Genomic DNA, 19728 nt, shown 5'->3' on the forward strand with positions numbered 1-19728 from the left:
CCAAGGGTTTAGAGATATGCAGAGATTATGATCCCAAGGTCCTTCAGTCCTTGGGGAGTAGTGACTACATTCAGGAATGGAGTAAGAAGAGGGAGTGAAGTCAAAAGCAAACTGATATTCATGTGTTTATTACATGCCTGGTTTCATCACATAAATGATCTCTGACAGATGTCCATGGGAGCTGATGATGGATACCTGATGTCCATCAACATGGATCACTATGCTGACCAGATGCAGCAGTTCTTTTATTTTTTAGTAAATATTTCCTGCAAAAATATATCCATATGAAAGGGAATAATGTATAATGTAGGTTTATAAATGAGTTAACCTCAGATGGTAAACTGGCATGCATTTTATGCTGTAGAGAGAGTGTCTATTTGTTACAAATATACCTTGCTTTGGGCATTCTCCTTTACATAAACTGTGCAGTGTTATTTGTTGTTTATTTTTAATGGGATTAAACTTAATAATATACTTAGGGTAGATAACGTTAGGGGTAAAGTGCTGTTCTTCTCACTGTTCATTGTTAGCAGTAACTGAGATGACTGTAAAATGAAGCAGAGATAGGTGACATCTAAACAGCACTTTCTTTAGGGATAAGATTTCTAGTAGGTATGTAGTTGTATATATCCTTTAAAAATAGTGATATTAGCATATGGGCCCACGATAATTTTATTAGTGAATATACTTTAGAGTTGTGTGAGGGAGGCAGGCAGTAAAGATCTTTCAAAGAGAAAAACAATTACCTGTTGTGTTATAACCTACAAGTAATGATTTTGAATAGTTTGTTGTTTATTCTTTTTCTTCTATGCATAAGTAAAACGTTACTTAAATCTTACTCTATATATGCAGCTTTCTTCTTTTTTATCCAAGTTTATGTTGAGAGCATTTTTGCTCATTAAGATTTTTTTGAAAACATTATTATTATTATTATTATTATTATTTGAGACAGGGTCTCACTCTGTCACCCAGGCTGGAATGCAGTGGCATGATCTTGGCTCACTCCATTCTCCACCTCTCAGGCTCAAGTGACCCTCCCACCTCAGCCTGCCAAGTAGCTAGGACCACAGGCCTGCACCACCACGCCCGGCAAATTTTTGTGTTTTTTGTAGAGATGAGGTTTCACTATGTTGCCCAGGTTGGTCTCGAATTCCTGGGCTTAAGCAATATGCCCACCTCAGCCTCTCAAAGTGCTAGGATTACAGGCATGAGCCACCACACTGACTTGAAAACATTATTTTTGACAGCTACATGTTATTACATTGCATAGTTGTGCAATAGTGTAACCATGGACCTGATATTCACCTTGGTTTTTAAAATAATTTTAATTTTATTATTACTACTATTTTTGAAATAGGATCTCACTCTGTTGCCCAGGCTGGAGTGGAGTGCAGTGATGTGATCCTAGCTCACTGCAGCCTCGCTCCTGGGCTCAAGCAGTCCTTCCACCTCAGCCTTTCAACTAGCTGGGACCACAGGTGTGGGCCACCACTCCTGGCTAATTAAAAAAAAAAATTTTACTTTTTTAAGAGATGGATCTTGTTATGCTGTTCTGGCTGGCCTCAAACTCCTGGCCTCAAGTGATCTTTCCACTTTAGCTTCCCAAAGCACATACTCTTTTTGAAACATTATTTTCCAACAAACATTTGTGTCTACTATGTGGCAGGCAGTGAAATTGTGTTAAAATATGTAACATTAAGATGGTTCCTTAAGCTGCAGAATTTGTTTTCTTTTTAGACATGACGGTGGTCCAAAACCTTTATTTAAAAAAAAATTATATTAAATGAGATTATAGGCTATAAGTAGGACTGGACTGGTCACTCAATATGTAAAGTCCTGTGGTCTTTTCCATTCCTGATTCCCTCAGGCCTGTTTGGCACTGTTATTTTCCAACAGTTTGTATCTTTGTGATATTTAAGAATACTTTAAAGCATCCTTAAAATGTTGCTTTTGTCTTCTTTACTTTCAGTTGCCTTACTTCAACTTCATTTACAAATGGTCTTTGGGACAACTGTTATAATCTTTTTATTTCCCTAGTTAGGCTACTGGAGTTTTGTTGTAGTTGTTTGTATTAGCATTCATGTTTATCATTCATTAAGGAATACTAAAAACGTTTAAAGGCAGCATTGACAAGTATATATAGTCATCATAATTAGAATTAATTGGTATTTCTTAGCTTTTCTACAGCAAAAACAAAAAACAGCTCTATTTACTGCTATTTTTGAATACTGGAGAAACTAGGTAACACATTTAAGTAATATTTTGTACCATTCTCTCGAGAATATTTGTTTCATCGTGTTTGTTTTTATTTTCTCTCCAGTCTTGTCAAAAAAGCACTTGTCTATTTGGTGGTATCACTTGCTCATGTTCTTTAAGTTACTGTTCTAGGATTGGGGTGTAATGACAGATGAATGAAAAGCAGGATGAGAATGCATGGAAAGCAAATGGTATAATGGAAAGTTGGATTTTGAGTCAGATATTGTTGTTCCATTTTATTTTGCTGCTTACTGCTTATGATCTTGGGCAGATAACCCATATTCATCTTTAAATCTTGGTTTCCACATTCTTTCAACATTTCCTGACTTCTCCCCACACGACCCCATTTAAATTAAATTTTTTCTGTGTGAGGCTCTCCTAATACCTTTTTCTTCAAAGCACTTTTTATCACTTGAGATGATATATTTCTGTGTTTATCTATATTTAATTTGTTTTTCCCACCTGTATTACAATTCATGAGAGTAGGGTTTATACCTCTTTTATTCCTCACTACATGTCTTACTTTAGCACAAAGTTGCATGCATGATGGGGCAGTCAATAAATATCTGTTGAATAAATAAACTACTTACTACCTGACATATGCCAAGTTATTTTCTTCACAGGTAAAACTCTACAACCACATCTCTTTTGGAAAGACTTACATGAAGAAATCAGGACAAGGGAGGTTCCCATACCACCTCCTTAAATATATATAGGACTGCTGAGTTTATGAAATTGTGTATTAACTTTTATCTCATTTATTTCTCACAACTTGATGAAATGAGAGACTTATTAAATAATAGTAGACTAAAGGGTCCTACTGTTAAGATCATATATTTTGACACATGTCTAGCACAGTGCCTGGCACATAATGAACAATGAACACTCAAGAAACTGAAGAGATTCCAAATAGTTGATTTTTTTGAATTGACATTATAAAAACTTGGCTTTTTTTTTTTGAGACGGAGTCTCACTCTGTTGCCCAGGCTGGAGTGCAGTGGTGCCATCTCAGCTCACTGTGACCTCCGCCTCCCGGGTTCAAGTGATTTTACTGCCTCAGTAAAATCCCGAGTAGCTGTAATCCCGAGTAGCTGGGATTACAGGCGCCTACCACCACACCCAGCTAATTTTTGTATTTTAGTAGAGATGGGGTTTCACCACGTTGGTCAGGCTGGTCTCTATCTCCTGACCTCAGGGGATCCGCCTGCCTCAGCCTCCCGAACTGCAGGGATTACAGGTGTGAGTCACCGCACCTGGCCAAAACTTAGCATATTTTATACAGCATTTTGAAAATTCATTGTTTTATTCAGAATGATCATTTGTTAAGTTAAAAATATTGAGTTTGGCTGGGCGTGGTGGCTCACGCCTGTAATCCCAGCACTTTGGGAGGCCTAGGCGGGCAGATCATGAGGTCAGGAGATTGAGACCATCCTAGCTAACATGGTGAAACCCCATCTCCACTAAAAATACAAAAAATTAGCCGGGCGTGGTGCCAGGCGCCTGTAGTCCCAGCTACTCGGGAGGCTGAGTCAGGAGAATGGCGTGAACCCGGGAGGCAGAGCTTGCAGTGAGCTGAGTTCGTGCCACTGCACTCCAGCCTAACAGAGTGAGACTCCGTCTCAAAAAAAAAAATCTTGAGTTTAAGGAATAAGTTATTATTTGTATTAAGTCATTTATTCATGTTCTGATCAGGGTAAGACATTTGCTTGAGATCCGAACCAGTTTTGAAAGGCAATTATATATGGACATAATATCTTTCCAGTAAATCTTGCAACTATTTCTGTGACTACATATGTTAACATTTTTATAATTGGCTTCCAAATAACAAACACAGATGGCTGTAGTCTGAATTTTCACCATGTTTTAGAATAAATGTTTTCTCAGAAATTTAAAGTGCATCATTTCAGTATAAGATGATTACCTAATTGAGTAGAATTTTTTCCTTATCTGCTAGCTTGCCATTTTTCGGATTGAAAGTAAATAGCTTAAATATCTATTAGTATAAGAAATTGGATATATATGATCTTGTTCCCTCTCTCACATTTTTACCAAACAGAACTCTTGCTAAAAAGTTATTGTAGATATTATTTTTCTGCGAATTTAAATTTTGTTTTGCTTTTTGTCTTTTGGTGGAGGAGGGAGATTATAATTTTTTGTGTTTTAATTCATTTAATAAGTAACTAGAAATTTGTTAATTTTGAAACCATGAGTTTTTAATGTAGTAGAATTAAATATGCCCGTTAAACTGTTTTGGTTCTCAAGTCTTGTGAAGTGGTGCTTGAAATCATTGCTTAGTGGTGACTTTTCTGTAAAAGATAAATTATCTTTTTTTACTCTGAATATTATTTTAGGCTTTGTATATATAGCAGAGAACAAAAGAAAGCCCTAACCCTCATTGAACTTACCTTCCGGTTAATCTGAAAAATAATATGACTTCATATAATCAGTAACATAGGCCTAAAACAATGCCATGGTAATTTAATGTCCTTAAAAGTGATTCGTTCTAAGCACTATAATAGAAAAATTCCTATTTTGATTCCATATCTATCCATTATCTTTTTAATTTGGGTTCATTTAGTAATGAATATTATTGTTTCAGATTTTTAATCGAACTTTTTATGATGCAAAGTTTTAGTTTTTCTCATTTATTATGTGTTTGCACATCTGAATAAATATTAAATATAAATTATGTATACCCTAATTACAGTTGGAATCTCAAACCAAATTTTCATCTTTGCCCTGATATATTTTGCTGTCTAAATGTATTTTCTAATGCAGACAATGTGGAATTTTAAGTTTCTGAAGTTGAGCATAAATATCAAAAATGCTATTAATTTCTTTTGGTTTTGCATTCTCTCTGAGGGATCTTTTCTTTTTAAACAATGCACCTAGAATTCTGATTCCATTTACAGATAATATATTTAGCAGTATTCCAGTTGGTTTATTTTTAAGAATGAATTTGCTATCCTCCAAAGTAGTTTAAGTGCATTCCAGTTTCTTAATGTACAAGTAGAGGCAACTGCTCTTGCACCTGTTCCTCAAGGAGACATGAGGTGGAATAACTGTGTAGTTGCTGAATAACTGGGAAAAAATTTAAATATAATTTATTTTTATATCCTACTAGGCTAGTGATTAGCTATTTCTGATTTATAAATTAGATGTCTTTATTAAGTAAATAGTACATATGCTTTCCTTCATCCACAGCAGACAAAATAAGTATAAAATATGTTGTGTGTTATTCTGTAGATAACATATTTGTCACACACACACACACATATTTTTTTGAGACGGAGTCTTGCTCTGTCGCCCAGGCTAGAGTGCAGTGGCATGATCTCGGCTCACTGCAAGCTCCGCCTCCCGGATTCACACCATTCTCCTGCCTCAGCCCCCTGAGTAGCTGGGACTACAGGCGCCCGCCACCACGCCCGGCTAATTTTTTTGTATTTTTAGTAGAGATGGGGTTTCGCCGTGTTAGGCAGGATGGTCTTGAACTCCTGACCTTGTGATCCGCCCGCCTCAGCCTCCCAAAGTGCTGGGATTACAGGCGTGAGCCACCGCGCCCAGCCATTTGTCACATATTTTGATAGTAATATGAGCATCATTAAAAATTGCTTTATTTTTATGATAAATTTTCTGGCCATTGTTGTAATTGGTCTAATTAATAGTTATATTAATACTAGTAGTATATTTCCTTTTTTTAAAGCACAACAAAGCTTACACCTTTTCTTATTCTTTGGTTTCTCTCCTCTCAGAATGACCAAAGAGCTCAAATTCAATTTAGGAATAGGTGGCTAATAGTTGCTTCTTAGAAAAATTAGAAAATCTATTGCATAACAAAAGGAAATTTCACATTAGCAAAAGGAAAAATACCTGTAATCTCAAGTCCAGAGATACACCAAAGTTCTCAGTTATATTCTTCCAGAGTTTCTCTATGCCTACAAGTACAATGTTATTAAAATTCAAGCTAGATACGATTGTTGAAGGATGTGAGTTTGAGTCCTGCCTTCTCTGTTAAAAGAAGTGTACATTATTTTTTCATAAAAATAGATTATGCAGCAGTAATATACCTACTACTGTGTCATGAACATCTTTGTTAGCAATAATGGTTTACATAAATATTTTAATATGGCGTCATGATAGTTAACCTAATGTTGCCTAAAGCATGTAATACATACTTCTGATGTTAGGTGGTGATATTTTAGGTCTATCCTGATCCAGTATTAAAAACATTGGATAAATGGGTACAATGTACACTATTTGGGTAATGTCTACCCTAAAAACTCAGACTTCACCACTATGTAATATATCGATGTAACAAAACTGGATTTGTACCCCCTAAATCTATAAAAATAAAAAAATAGAAAGAGAAAAACATTAGATAGTATTGTAAGAAAGTTATTATGTTTGCCAGTTTTCTTTTAGTTCATCTGCTTGTGATAGCCAAGAGTCTGTTTGATACTCATATATCTTTAACACCCTTTTAACACTTGCCCATTTCTCTCATACCCTTCAACAAAATCTAACTAAAATTTTAATAATTTTTTCATTGTATTTATTTTTGTTTACTTTTCTAAAAAAGAAATGACAGTGATACTGACTTTTAGTTTGTGCCAAGGATAGAAAGTCTCCTTTTAAAATAAATTTACTTTAAAATTTTTATTGATATGTAATGTATATATTTTGGGAATACATGTGATAATTTAATGCACTCATATAGTTTGTAAGGATCAAATCAGTGTAATTGGGATGTCCGTTAGCTTTAATTAGTGAAATATTCAAATATTTTTTAGAAATATTCAAATTATTTTATTCTAGCTATTTTGAAATATTTAGTAGTTTTTTGTAAACTATAGTCACCCTACCAATCTATCAAACACTAGGTTTTATTTCTTCTGTTAAACTGTTCTTTGTACCCATTGTCAGCCCCTCTTCATCTTCTCCACCCTCCTACTCTTCCCAGTCTCTGGTAACCACCAATCTACTCACTATTTGCATCTACTTTTTCAGCTCCCATATATGAGTGAGAACGTGTGATATTTGTCTTTCTGTGCTTAGCTTATTTCACTTAACATAGTGCCCTCCATTTGTGTCCATGGTGCTGCAAATGACAATTTGTTCTTTTTTATGGCTGAATAATATTCCATTGTGTACATACCACATTTTCTTTATCCGTTTATCAATTGATGGGCACTTAAGCTAATTTCATATTTTAGCTATTGAAAAAAAATGGGAATGCAGATATCTCCTTTATATATTGATTTTCTTTCTTTTGAATATGTCCCAGTAGGGGAATTGCTGGATCCTGTGGTAGTTCTATTTTTAGTTTTTTAGAAATCCTCCATACAGTTTTCCATAGTGGCTGTGCTGATTTACATTTCTGTTAACAGTATACAAGGGCTCTTCTCTCTCCACATCCTCCCCAGCATCTGTTATTCCCTGTCTTTTTGATGAAAGTCAGTTTAACTGCAGTGAGATAATATATCGTGGTGGTTTTGATTTGCAATTCTCTGATGATTAGTAACATTGAGCATTGTTTCATATACTTGTTGACCATTTGTATGTATTCTCTTAAGAAATGTCTGTTCAGATATTTTGCCCATGTTTTAATCAGATTATTTGCTCTTTTGCTGTCCAGCTGTTTGAACTTCTTGTATATTCTGGTTGTTGTTAACTCCCTGTCAGATGAATAGTTTGTAGCTATTTTCTCCCATTCTGTGGGTTGTCTCTTCACTTTGTTGATTGTTTCCTTTGCTGTACAGAAACTTTTTAGCTTTAAAAACATTTTTTAAATTATTTATTTTTTGTAGAGATAGATCTATGTCTCGCTATGTTATCCAGGCCAGTCTCAAACTCTCAGGCTCAAGTGATCCTCCTGCCTCGGCCTCCCATGGTGCTGTGCTTACAGGTTTGAGCCACCACACTCTTCTGAAACTTTTTAGCCTGGTTCCATTTGTCTGTTTTTGTTTTGGTTGTCTCTGCTTTTGAGATCTTAGAGAAAAAAAAACTTTCCCCAGACCGATGTCCTAGAGTATTTCTCTACTGTTTTCTTTTTGTAGTTTCAGGTCTTAGATTTTTTAATCCATTTTGATGTGATTTTTTTTGTATGTGGTAAGAGATACTTATGTAGTTTCATTCTTCTACATATGGTTATCCAGTTTTCCCAGCATTATTTATTGAAGAGATTGTCCTTTTCTCAGAATATATGGTCTATTCTGGAGAATGTTCCATGTGCTGAGGAAAAGAATGTGTATTCTTCAGCAGTTGGATAAAATGTTTTGTAAATATCAATTTAGCCTATTTAGTGTGTAGTTTAACTCTGATGTTTATTTTCTGTGTGGATGTTGTATATTCTTGGCACCTTTGTAGAAAATGAGTTGACTGTAAGTGTGTGAATTTATATCTGGGTTCTCTGTTTTGTTCCATTGGTCTGTGTGTCTGTTTTTATGCCACGACCATGCTGATTTGTTTGTATGGCTTTGTAGTATATTTTGAAGTCGGGTAATGTGATGCTTCCAGCTTAGTTCTTTTTGCTTTGGCTGTTTGTGATCTTTTGTGGTTCTATCAAAATTTTAAGATTGTTTTTTCTATTTCTGTGAATAATGGCATTGGTATTTCAATAGGGATTGTATTGAATCTGTAAATTGCTTTGGATAGTATCATTTTTACAATATTCTTCGAATCCACAAACATGGATTTCTTTCCATTTTTAATGTCCTGTTCCATTTCTTTCATCACTCTTTTATAGTTTTCCTTGTATAGATCTTTTACTTCTTTAGTTAAATTGATTTCTGGGTATTTTATATTCTTTGTAGCTATAGTAAATGTGATTACTTTATTGATTTCTTTTTCAGATTGTTTGCTGTTGGTATATATAATTTCTATTGATTTTTGTATGTTGATTGTGTATCCTGCTATTTTACTGAATTTGTTTATCAGTTCTAACAGTTTTTGGTGGAGTCTCTAGGTTTTTCTAAGTATAAGATCATATTGTATGCAAATAAGGCTAAATTGACCTTTTCCTTTCCAATTTGGTTATCTTTTATTTTTTTCTCTTGCTTAGTTGCTGTGGCCAGGACTTCCAGTATGTTGCATGAAAGTGGACCTCCTTGTCTTGTTCCAGACTTAGAGGAAAGGCTTTTAATTTTTCCCTATTCAGTGTGATATTAGCTGTGGGTTTGCCATATATGGCCTTTATTATTTTGAGGTATGCATCTTCTGTATCCAGTTTGTTGAGGGTTTCTATCCTAAAGGCATGTTGAATTTTAAATTTTTTTTCTGCGTTAATTGAAATGGTCATAGGGTTTTGTTCTTGATTCTTTCAATGTGATGTATCATATTTATTGAGTTGCACATGTTTAACTATCCTTGTGTCTTTGGGATGAATCCCGCTTGATCATGGTGAATGATCTTTTTAATGTGTTGTTGAATTCAGTTTGCTAGTATTTTGTTGAGGATTTTTGCATCTATGTTCATCAGTGATATTGGCCTGTAGTTTTCTTTTTTTGTTGTGTCCTTGTCTGGTTTTGGTATCACGCTAATGTTGGTTTCATAGAATGAGTTTGGAAATACTCCCTTCTCTTAAGTTTTTTGAAGAGTTTGAGTAGAATTGTTATTCTTTAAATGTTTGGTAGAATTCAGAAGTGAAGCCATCAAGTCCTGGGCTTTTCTTTGATGGGGGATTTTTTGTGTCTGTGTGTGATTGGGTCTCCTTCTGTTGCCTAGGCTGGAGTGCAGTGGTGTGTTCATAGATCACTGCAACCTCTGCCTCCTGGGCTCAAGCCGTCTTCCCATGTCAGCCTCCCAAGTAGCTGGGACCACAGGCATGTGCCACCATGCCTGGCTAATTTTTTGTATTTTGGTAGAGACGAGGTTTTGCCATGTTGCCCAGGCTGGTCTCAAACTCCTGAGCTCAAGCTCAAGCAATCCACTTGCTTCGGCCTCTGAAAGTGCTGAGATTACAGGTGTGAGCCACCGCTCCCAGCTTGATGAGAGACTTTTTATTAAGGCTTTGATTTCATTATTGGTTTGTTGAGGTTTTCTATTTCTTCATGGTTCAATTTTGGTAGGTTCTATGTGTCCAGGAATTTATTTATCTTTTTCTTCTAGGTTTTTGAATTTGTTAGCATATAGTTGTTCATAATAGTCTGTAATGATTTTTGTATTTCTGTGGTCTCAGTTTTTACATCTTCTTTTTCATTTCTGATTTTATTTGACCTTTCTCCTTTTATGAAAATTAGTATAGCTAAAGGTTTGTTGATTTTGTTTATGTTTTCAGAAAAGCAACTTTTTGTTTCATTGACTTCTGTATTGACTGTTTTGGCCTCAATTTCATTTGTATCTGCTCTGATTTTTGTTATTTCTTTTCTTCTACTAATTTTGGGTTTGGTTTGTTCTTGGTTTTCTAGTTTCTTGCAGTGCGTTGTTTGGTTGTTTATTTGAAGTCTTTCTCATATTGTTTTATTGGTATAAACTTCCCTCTCAGTACTGCTTTTGCTTTATCACATAGATTTTGGTATGTTGTATTTCCATTTTCATTTCTTTCAAGAAATTTAAAATTTTCTCTTTTAATTTCATCATTGACCCATTTGTCCTTCAGGATTATGTTGGTTTTTTGTTTGTTTTGTTTTTTGAGACAGGGCCTTTCTCTGTTGCCCAGGCTGGAGTGCAGTGGTGTGAACATGGTTCATTGTAGCCTCTACCTCCTGGGCTCAAGCGATCCTCCTGCCTCAGCCTCTCAAGTAGCTGGCACCACAGGCGTGGGACACCATGCCTAGCCAATGTTTTGAATTTTTGTAGGTTTGAGACCAACCTGGGCAACAAAGTGAAATCTTGTTGCCCAGGTTGGTTTTGAACTTCTGGGCTCAAGCAATCATCCCACCTCAGGCACTCAAAGTGCTGGGATTACACACATGAGCCACCATGCCCAGCAGGAACATACTTAATTATTATTTGTTTGTGTTTTCTGAGGTACTTCTTGTGACTGATTTTTAGTTTTATTCCATTATGGTCAGAAACGATACTTGATATGATTTCTACCTTTTGAATTTGTTGAGACTTGTTTTATGACCTAATATATGGTCTATTCTGGAGAATGTTCCATATACTGATGAAAACAATACTCTTCAGGAGTTGGGTGAAATGTTCTGTAGATGTCAGTTTGGCCTATTTGGCGTAGTGTATAGTTTAATTCTGATGTTTTCTTTAATTTTCTCTTTGGATGATCTGTCCAATACTGGGATTGGGGTATTTAAGTTCCCTATATTACTGTATTGCTGTCTATCTCTCCCTTTAGATCTATTAATACTTGCTTTTTATACTTGGGGCTCTGGTGCTGGGTGCATAGATATTTATAATAGTTATATCCGCTTGCTAAATTGACACCTTTATCATTATATAATGACCTTCTTTGTCTCTTTTTATAGTCTTGACTGGTAGCCTATTTTATCTGATATAAGTATAGCTACTCCTGTTCTTTTTTGGTGTCCAGTTGCACGGAATATCCTTTTCCACCCCTTCACTTTCAGTCTGTGCGCATTCTTAATAGGTGAAGTGGGTTTTTTGTGGGCAGCTTATGGTTGGGTCTTACTTCTGTATTCATTCAGCCACTCTCGCCATTTTAATTGAAGAATTGAGTGTATTTACCTTGAGTATTATTATTAATAAGTGAGGTCTTACTAATGCTATTTTGTTGCTTGTTTTCTGGTTGTTTTGTAATTCCTCTCTTCTTCCTTTCTTACTGTCTTTCTTTGAAGTTAAGTGATTTTTTTTCTGGTAGTATGTTTGAATTTGTTGATTTTTTATTTGTAGTGAATTTATTATAGTTTTTGGCATTGTGGATACCATGAGACTTAAAAAGACATAGGTTCAAGCAGTTATTTTAATGAGATGACAACTTACTTTAGATCACAAATAAAAGAATGGAAACAAAAGAAAAAAAAACCCTCTATACTCTAACTCCATTCCCTCCACATTTTGACTTTATTTTGTCTCAATTTACATGTTTTTATATTACCTATTTCTTGATAGGATGCTGTAGCTATTAATGTTTTTGGTAGGTTTGTCTTTTGGACTTCATCCTAGAGTTATGAGTGGGCGCTACACCACAATTACAGTATTAGAGTATTGTGGGTTTGTCCACGTACTTAATTTTACTAGTGGGTTGTATACCTTTACATGTTTTGTTTTTTCACATTAGTGTTTTTTTCTTTCAGATTGAAGAACTCTCTTTAGCTTTTCTTGTCAGACAGGTCTGTGTTAGTGAATTCTCTCAGCTTTTGTTTGTCTGTGGAAGACTTTATTCCTCTTCTTTGTATTTGAAGGATAGCTTTGCTGGATACAGTATCCTTGGGTGGCTGTTTTTTTCCTTCAGCACTTTGAACATGTTGTCCCACATCCTCCTATATGGTTTCTTCCTCCTGTATGACCTGTATGGTATCTGTTGAGAAGTCTGTTGCCAGACGAATTGTAGTTCTTTTATACATTGTTTGCTTCTTTTCTTTTGCCACTTTTAGGATCCTCTCTTTGTCCTTGACCATTGAGAGTTTGATTATTACATGCTTTGGAGTAATCTTTTTTGGGTCAAATCTGCTTTGTTCTCTAACGTTCCTATACCTGGATATTTTATCTCTTTCTCAAGTTTTAAAAAGTTTTTATTATTTCTTGAATAAGATTTCTACCCCCTTGCATTATAGTTAGGCATTATATTATGTAGTGCTGAAAAACAGGCGGTGACATGGTACCAAAAAAAAGATACAAAAACAATACATAAATTGCAAAGACTCTCTAAGTGAACACATTCAGTAAAAAACAAGCCAGACAGTGAAGACTAGAACTCCCTTTTGAACACTGATAATTCTTAGATTTGATATTTCGAGGTAATTTTCTGTATCTTCTAGGTGATCTTTGTTCCTTTTCATTCTTTCCTTTTCTCCTCTGTGTATTTTTAAATAGCCCGTCTTTGAGCTCACTGATTCTTTTTTCTGTTTGATCCATTCTCCTGTTGAGAGCCTCTAATGATTCTTTCTGTTCAGCAAATCTTTCTCAGTTCCAAAATTTCTTTTTGATTGATAAAAAAATTTTAATCTTTGTTAAATTTTTCTAATACATTTCTGAATTGTTTTTCTGTGTAATGGAGATCACTAATTTCCTTTAAACTGCTGTTTTGAATTCTTGTTCACAGAGTTCACATATTTCTGTCTTGTTAGGGTCATTCACTGGTTCTTTGTGCTTTGTCCATTTGACTAAGTCAAGGTTTCCCATTTGCTGTTGTTTCTTGTGGATATACGTCTATTTCTTGTTTTTTTGTTTTTTGGGTTTTTTTGAGACGGAGTCTCGCTCTGTTGCCCAGGCTGGAGTGCAGTGGCGCGATTTCGGCTCACTGCAAGCTCTGCCTCCCGGGTTCACACCATTCTCCTGCCTCAGCCTCCCGAATAGCTGGGACTACAGGCGCCTGCCACCACTGCCGGGCTAATTTTTTTGTATTTTTAGTAGAGACAGGGTTTCACCGTGTCAGCCAGGATGGTCTCGATCTCCTGACCTCGTGATCCTCCCGCCTCGGCCTCCCAAAGTGCTGGGATTACAGGTGTGAGCCACCGTGCCCGGCCTACATCTATTTCTTAAAGTGAAGATTTTGTTATTTATTCTAGTCTTCTCTGTCTGGCTTGTTTTAGCTTTTACTGGATATGTTTGCTCATAGAGTCTTTTATGTTTTGCCTCTCTTTTTTTTTTTTTTTTTTTTGCACTATGTCACTGCCTCTGTTTCAGTACTACATAATATAATGTATATGATGTCTGTAGCCCCAGTTTGCTTCAGTTCTAGTAAACAATCAGTGTTATCCATCCTTGATCGGTAAGGTCCCAAAGGCCCCTAGTCTGGCTAGGGGCTCGTGCCCAGAGGACCTGTGGCATGAACCTCTTACAGTGTGATGCTGCTGAACAGCCAGTCTGATTTGGCGTCTCCTTTGGCCAAGTTACAAAGCAGGGTTTTTCAGGGCTAGGAATGGTAGTCTTGCCTTCCCGCTTTGTCTCTGGCTGTTAGGAATATTTCTCCCTTCAGATATTCCCAGTACTTCCTGGTTGTCCCTGGTTGAGCCAGGGACAGATCTCCTGTCAAGGAGCCCAAGTTGATGGAGAAGCTGGTTGTCCACCTTGATCTCACTTTTTCCAGTGTAGAAACCGTGAGTCAGGGGAATATTTTCCATGTTTGGTGATGGGCAGATTAGGAGAATGGGAATCATGAAAATCAAAGTCTAATTCTTTTAACTTCTGCTCAGAGTTTTTTCACTTCTCCATGGTCTTGAATACTGTTTCTTCCTCATATTTGAGTTCTGGGATATCGCCAGTAATAATCTAAGCTCTGTATATTTGCTTTTGGTTTTCTGTTAGGGGAAGCGAAGGCAGCTTGCTTCTGTGCCACCATTTTGGAGCTATTAGGTTGGTGCAAAAGCAATTGCAGTTTTTGTACTGACCTAATGGAAGCCTCTGTTCTTAAAATAAATTTAAATAAGAAAACTACATTGGTTAAAACATGTTAAGTAAATGATACATAAAGGTGGCTCTAGGATAGGACAAAAATCCTGATGATGATATGTAAACGATTAAGGGCTGGAAAGCACTGCTGTTTGATATTTAAGTTATTTCCAGTTTTTTTTCCCATTATGAATAAGGCTGCAGTGACCACTTTATATAGCTAAATCTTTTTGCATGAACTAAATCTTTTTAGTATATAGTAATAGAAGACACAGAAATTCCAGAAAGCAAATTCATTTAGTGCTCTGTGTGTGCATGTGTGTATGTGTGTGTTTTCATATAATCTAAAATCCAGAGCTTGGCCAGCACACTGGCTCACGTCTGTAATCCCAGTATTTTGGGGAGGCTGAGGCAGGCGGATTGCTTGAGCCCAGGAGTTGAAGACCAGCCTGGGCAACGTGGCAAAAACCTGTCTGTACAAAAAAATACAAGAATTAAATTAGCCAGGTGTGATGACATGTTCCTGTAGTCCCAGCTACTTGGGGGCTGAAGTGGGAGGATCTGTGGAGCCCAGAAAGTTGAGGTGAGCTGTCATGGCGCTACTGCACTCCAGCCTGGATGACAGAGTAAGACCCTGTCTCAAAAAATAAAACAAAATCTTGGTGAGATTATATTCTCACTAAGCAGTGAATGACAGTGCCTGATTTCCCTTATTCTGCCTAATTCTGGGCTTATTTTCTTTTATTTAGACATGATATTTTCAGTTCTTACCCCTCAGTATTTCAGTAGGTTTATTCAGAAATGTTTCTTTGCATTCCAATAGTTACATTAAAGACTGTAATAATTGTTCTTTATTTTATCATTTTTATTTAGTGATAGTTTGATCTTTAAAAGAGAGACTCCCAAAGCTGCTTTTTTCTTGGTGGCAATAAAGAAAAATTATCTTTGACAATAACGGTAATTTTCTTTTTTCTTAGCTTGCCCAGTTTCGACAAAGAAAAGCTCAATCGGATGGGCAGAATCCTTCCAAGAAGCAGAAAAAAAAGAGAAAAACGTCAAGCAGTAAACATGATGTGTCAGCACACCATGATTTGAATATTGATCAATCACAGTGTGATGAAATGTACATAAATAGTTCTCAGAGAGTAGAATCAACTGTGACTCCTGAATCTACAATAATGAGAACTCTACATAGTGGAGAAATAACCAGTCATGAGCAGGGCTTCTCTGTGGAAGTAAGTATTCTCCCAGATTTTTAATCATTATGGTTCTCGATGGAAAGTAGTCGTAATAACAACAGTCATTAGCAACTGTGCGCAATTTGATCATGATTTTTATGTCCTCTTGAAAGTTTTAGTAGTATGGTAACTAAACAGTCATAACTAAAATATTTGATCATCTCAGAGAGGGAGTTTTGTGAGTTTAATTTAATATATGTTGAACAACTGCAGTACACCAAAGATTGAGCACCAGAGTTACAAAGATGGATATGACTATCTCTGCCCTTTAGGAAAATTATTCTAGTGGAGAAGGCAGACTTAAAGATATGCAGTGTGCTATGATTAGACCTTTGCTAGTATGAGAGATAGATGTCCAACTTCATTTTTTTTTGTTTGTGGCTATCCAGTTGTACCAATACCATTTGTTGAAAAGACTATTCTTTTCCCAATGAACTGTCAATGAACATAAAGGTGAGGGTTTATATTTATCCCCTCAATTATATTCTGTAGATCTGTATGTTTAGCCTTTGCTACTATGCCCCCAAGTCTTGATTAATGTAGCTTTATAACAACTTTTGAAATCAGTAAGTGTGAGTCTTCCAACTTTCTTCTCTTTTGGGATTGTTTTGGCTGTTGCCTTGCATTTCCATATCAATTTTAGGGTCAGGTTTTTCTGTTTCTGCATTAAAAACACCAAGGATTTTGACAGGGATTGCATTGAATCTGTAGATGAATTTGGGGAGTTTTGTCATCTTAACAATATTAAGTTTTCAACCTATGAACACAGGATTTTTTATTTATTTAGGTTTTTAATTTTTTTAATGTTACCTTGTTTTCAGTGTAAACATCTCACATTTGTTTTGTTAAATATACTCTCAAGCATTTTATTTTTATTTTAATTTTCATTTATTTACTTTTTGAGATGGGTTCTCACTCTGTCACCAAGACTGGAGTGCAGTGGCATGATCTTGGCTCACTGCAACCTCTGTCACCCAGGCCCAAGCCATCCTCCCACCTCAGCCTCCTGAGTAGCTGGGACCACAGGTGCATGCTACCACACCTGGTTAATGTTTTGTATTTTTGGTAGAGATGGGATTTTGCCATGTTGCCCAGGCTGGTCTCAAACTCCTGAGCTCAGGAGATCCACCCACCTTGGCCTCCCAAAGTCCTGGGAGTACAGGCATGAGCCACCGTGCTTGGCCTTGTTTTTGTTATTTTATTTTATTTCAGTTTTTTGTAGAAATGTGGTCTCACTTTGTGTCCAGGCTAGTCTCGAATTCCAAGACTTAAGTGATCCTCCCGCTCTGGCTCCCAAAGTGCTTATGCCTGTAAAGTTTTATTTACAGGCATGAACCACTATGCCTGGCCACCAAGCATTTTATTGCTATTTTATTTCTAAGCATTTTACTGCTATTCTAAATATAATTGTATTCTTAACTTTATTTTCTGATTATTCATTATCCATGTATACAAATACAACTAAATTTGTATATTGATCTTGTCTCCTGTACCCTTGCAGAACTAACTCATCTGTAAGTTCTAATAGGTTTTTTGTTTTGTTTTGTTTTGTTTTGGTGAATTCCTTCGATTTTTCCTGTATGCAAGACCATATTATCTGCAACTAAACTAGAAATGTTCAACTTCTTCCTTTCCAATGTCGATGTTCTTTTTTCTTTTTTCTAATTGCCATAGCTGGAAGATATAAGACAATGTTGAAAAGAAGTGTTGAAAGCAGACATCCTTGTATTATTTCTCCTAATAAGGGGAAAGCATTCAGGTTTTTTTTTAAACATTGAGTTTTATATTAGCTGTTTTTGTTTTGTTTTGTTTTGTTTTTGTAGCTATCCTTTATCAGATTGAGGAGGTTCCCTTTTATTCCTGGTTCATTAAGTGTTTTCATTATAAAGAAATGTTGAGGTTTTTTTGTTTTGTTTTTATTTTTTATTTTATTGGTTTGTTTTTTTTTGTTTGTTTGTTTTGTTTTTTTTTTGAGACAAAGTCTCGCTTTGACTTTGCACTCCACTGCTGGAGTGCAGTGGGGTGATCTCAGCTCACTGCAGCCTCCACCTCCCAGGTTCGAGTGATTCTCCTGCCTCAGCCTCCTGAGTAGTTGGGATTGTGAGCCATCACGCCCAACTAATTTTTGTATTTTTAGTAGAGATGGGGTTTCACCATGTTGGCCAGGGTGGTCTCGAACTCCTGACCCCAAGTGATACGTCCACCTCAGCCTCCCAAAGTGCTGGGACTACGGGCATTAGCCACCATGCCCATCCATTTATTTTATTGTTTTTTGAGACAGGATCTCACTCTTGTCCAGGATGGCATGCAGTGGTGCAATCATGGCTCACTGCAGCCTCAACCTCCCAGGCTTCAGTGATCCTCCCACCTCAGCCCGACAAGTAGCTGGGACTACAGGCCCATGCCACCACACCTAGCTAATTTGTGTATTTTTTTGTAGAGACGGAGTTTTGCCATGTTGCCCAGGCTTGTCTTGAACTCCTGGATTCAAGTGATCTGCCTGCCTTAGCCTCCCAAAGTGCTAGGATTACAGGCATGAGCCACTCACTGCTCCCAACCTGAGTGTTGAGTTTTGTTAAATGCTTTTTTTGTGTCTATTTGCAATGACTTTAATACAAAAACCATCACTAGGGACAAAAGATGTTACAGCACACATTTTACATTATATAAATTCAGCCTTTTAAAATATTTTGGGTATTTAAATGGTCTAACATATAGTCATCTTTCTGTTCTTCAGAGTGGATAATTGCAATTCATCTATCTTGAAGTTTGCTGATTCTCTCTTCTTCCTACTTAGATCTACTACTGAGTCCTTCCAGTGGCTTTTCATTTATTTTCCTTTTCAATTCCAGAATTTTTATTTGATTATTTTATAATTTCTTCGTTTTATTGATATTCTTCATTTGGTGAGGTGTTGTTCTTACAATTTAAATTTTGTTTTGTTTTGTTTTTAGAATTTATTTCCTTTAGTTATTTGACTGTATTTAAAATAGCTGAGTCAGAATCTTTGTTGGCGAGGCATGGTGGCTCATATCTGTAATCCCAGCACTTTGGGAGGCAGAGGCAAGGGGATTACTTGAGCCGAAGAGTTCGAGACCAGCCTGGGCAACAAAGGGAGATTCTGTCTTTACAAAAAGTAAAAAAAATTAGCCGGGCATGGTTGTACACACCTGTGGTCCCAGCTACTCCAGAGGCTAAGGTGGGAGAATCGCTTGAGCCCAGGAGGTGGAGGCTGCAGCAAGCTGTGATCACACCAGTGCACTCCAGCCAGGGTGACAGAGTGAGATCCTGTCTCAAAAAACAACACAAGGGCCGGGCGCGGTGGCTCACGCCTGTAATCCCAGCACTTTGGGAGGCCAAGGCGGGCAGATCACGAGGTCAGGAGATCGAGACCATCCTGGCTAACACGGTGAAACCCTGTCTGTACTAAAAATACAAAAAATTAGCGGGGCATGGTGGCGGGTTCCTGTAGTCCCAGCTACTCGGGAGGCTGAGGCAGGAGAATGGCATGAACCCAGGAGGCGGAGCTTGCAGTGAGCCGAGATCACGTCACTGCACTCCAGCCTGGGCGACAGAGCGAGACTCCGTCTCAAAAAAAGAAAAAACCAAGACAAAACCAAAAATAACTTTGTCTGTTAAGTACAATATCTGTGTTCCTCAGGGACAGTTTCTATTGACCATTGTTTTTCTTGTGCATAGACTATCCTTTCCTTTTTTTGTACATCTTGTAATTTTTGTTTTATTAAAACTGGAATTTTAAAAATAA

The 19728-nt window shown here is 36.6% G+C and overlaps 1 protein-coding gene across 12 annotated transcripts in view; it reads left to right on the top strand.

The window, feature by feature from the left end:
• AKAP9 (A-kinase anchoring protein 9) overlaps positions 1–19728 on the top strand; it is a 166399-nt gene that overhangs the window by 14340 nt on the left and 132331 nt on the right. For all 12 annotated transcript variants that reach the window (XM_034964418.3, XM_034964419.3, XM_034964428.3 and 9 more), the window contains exon 2: positions 15702–15959. In XM_034964418.3, the coding sequence (XP_034820309.2) occupies positions 15702–15959 (258 nt within the window). The remainder of the gene's footprint in view (positions 1–15701; positions 15960–19728) is intronic.

Source organism: Pan paniscus, chromosome 6 (genome assembly GCF_029289425.2).
Source record: "Pan paniscus chromosome 6, NHGRI_mPanPan1-v2.0_pri, whole genome shotgun sequence".
Classification (NCBI taxonomy): domain Eukaryota; kingdom Metazoa; phylum Chordata; class Mammalia; order Primates; family Hominidae; genus Pan; species Pan paniscus.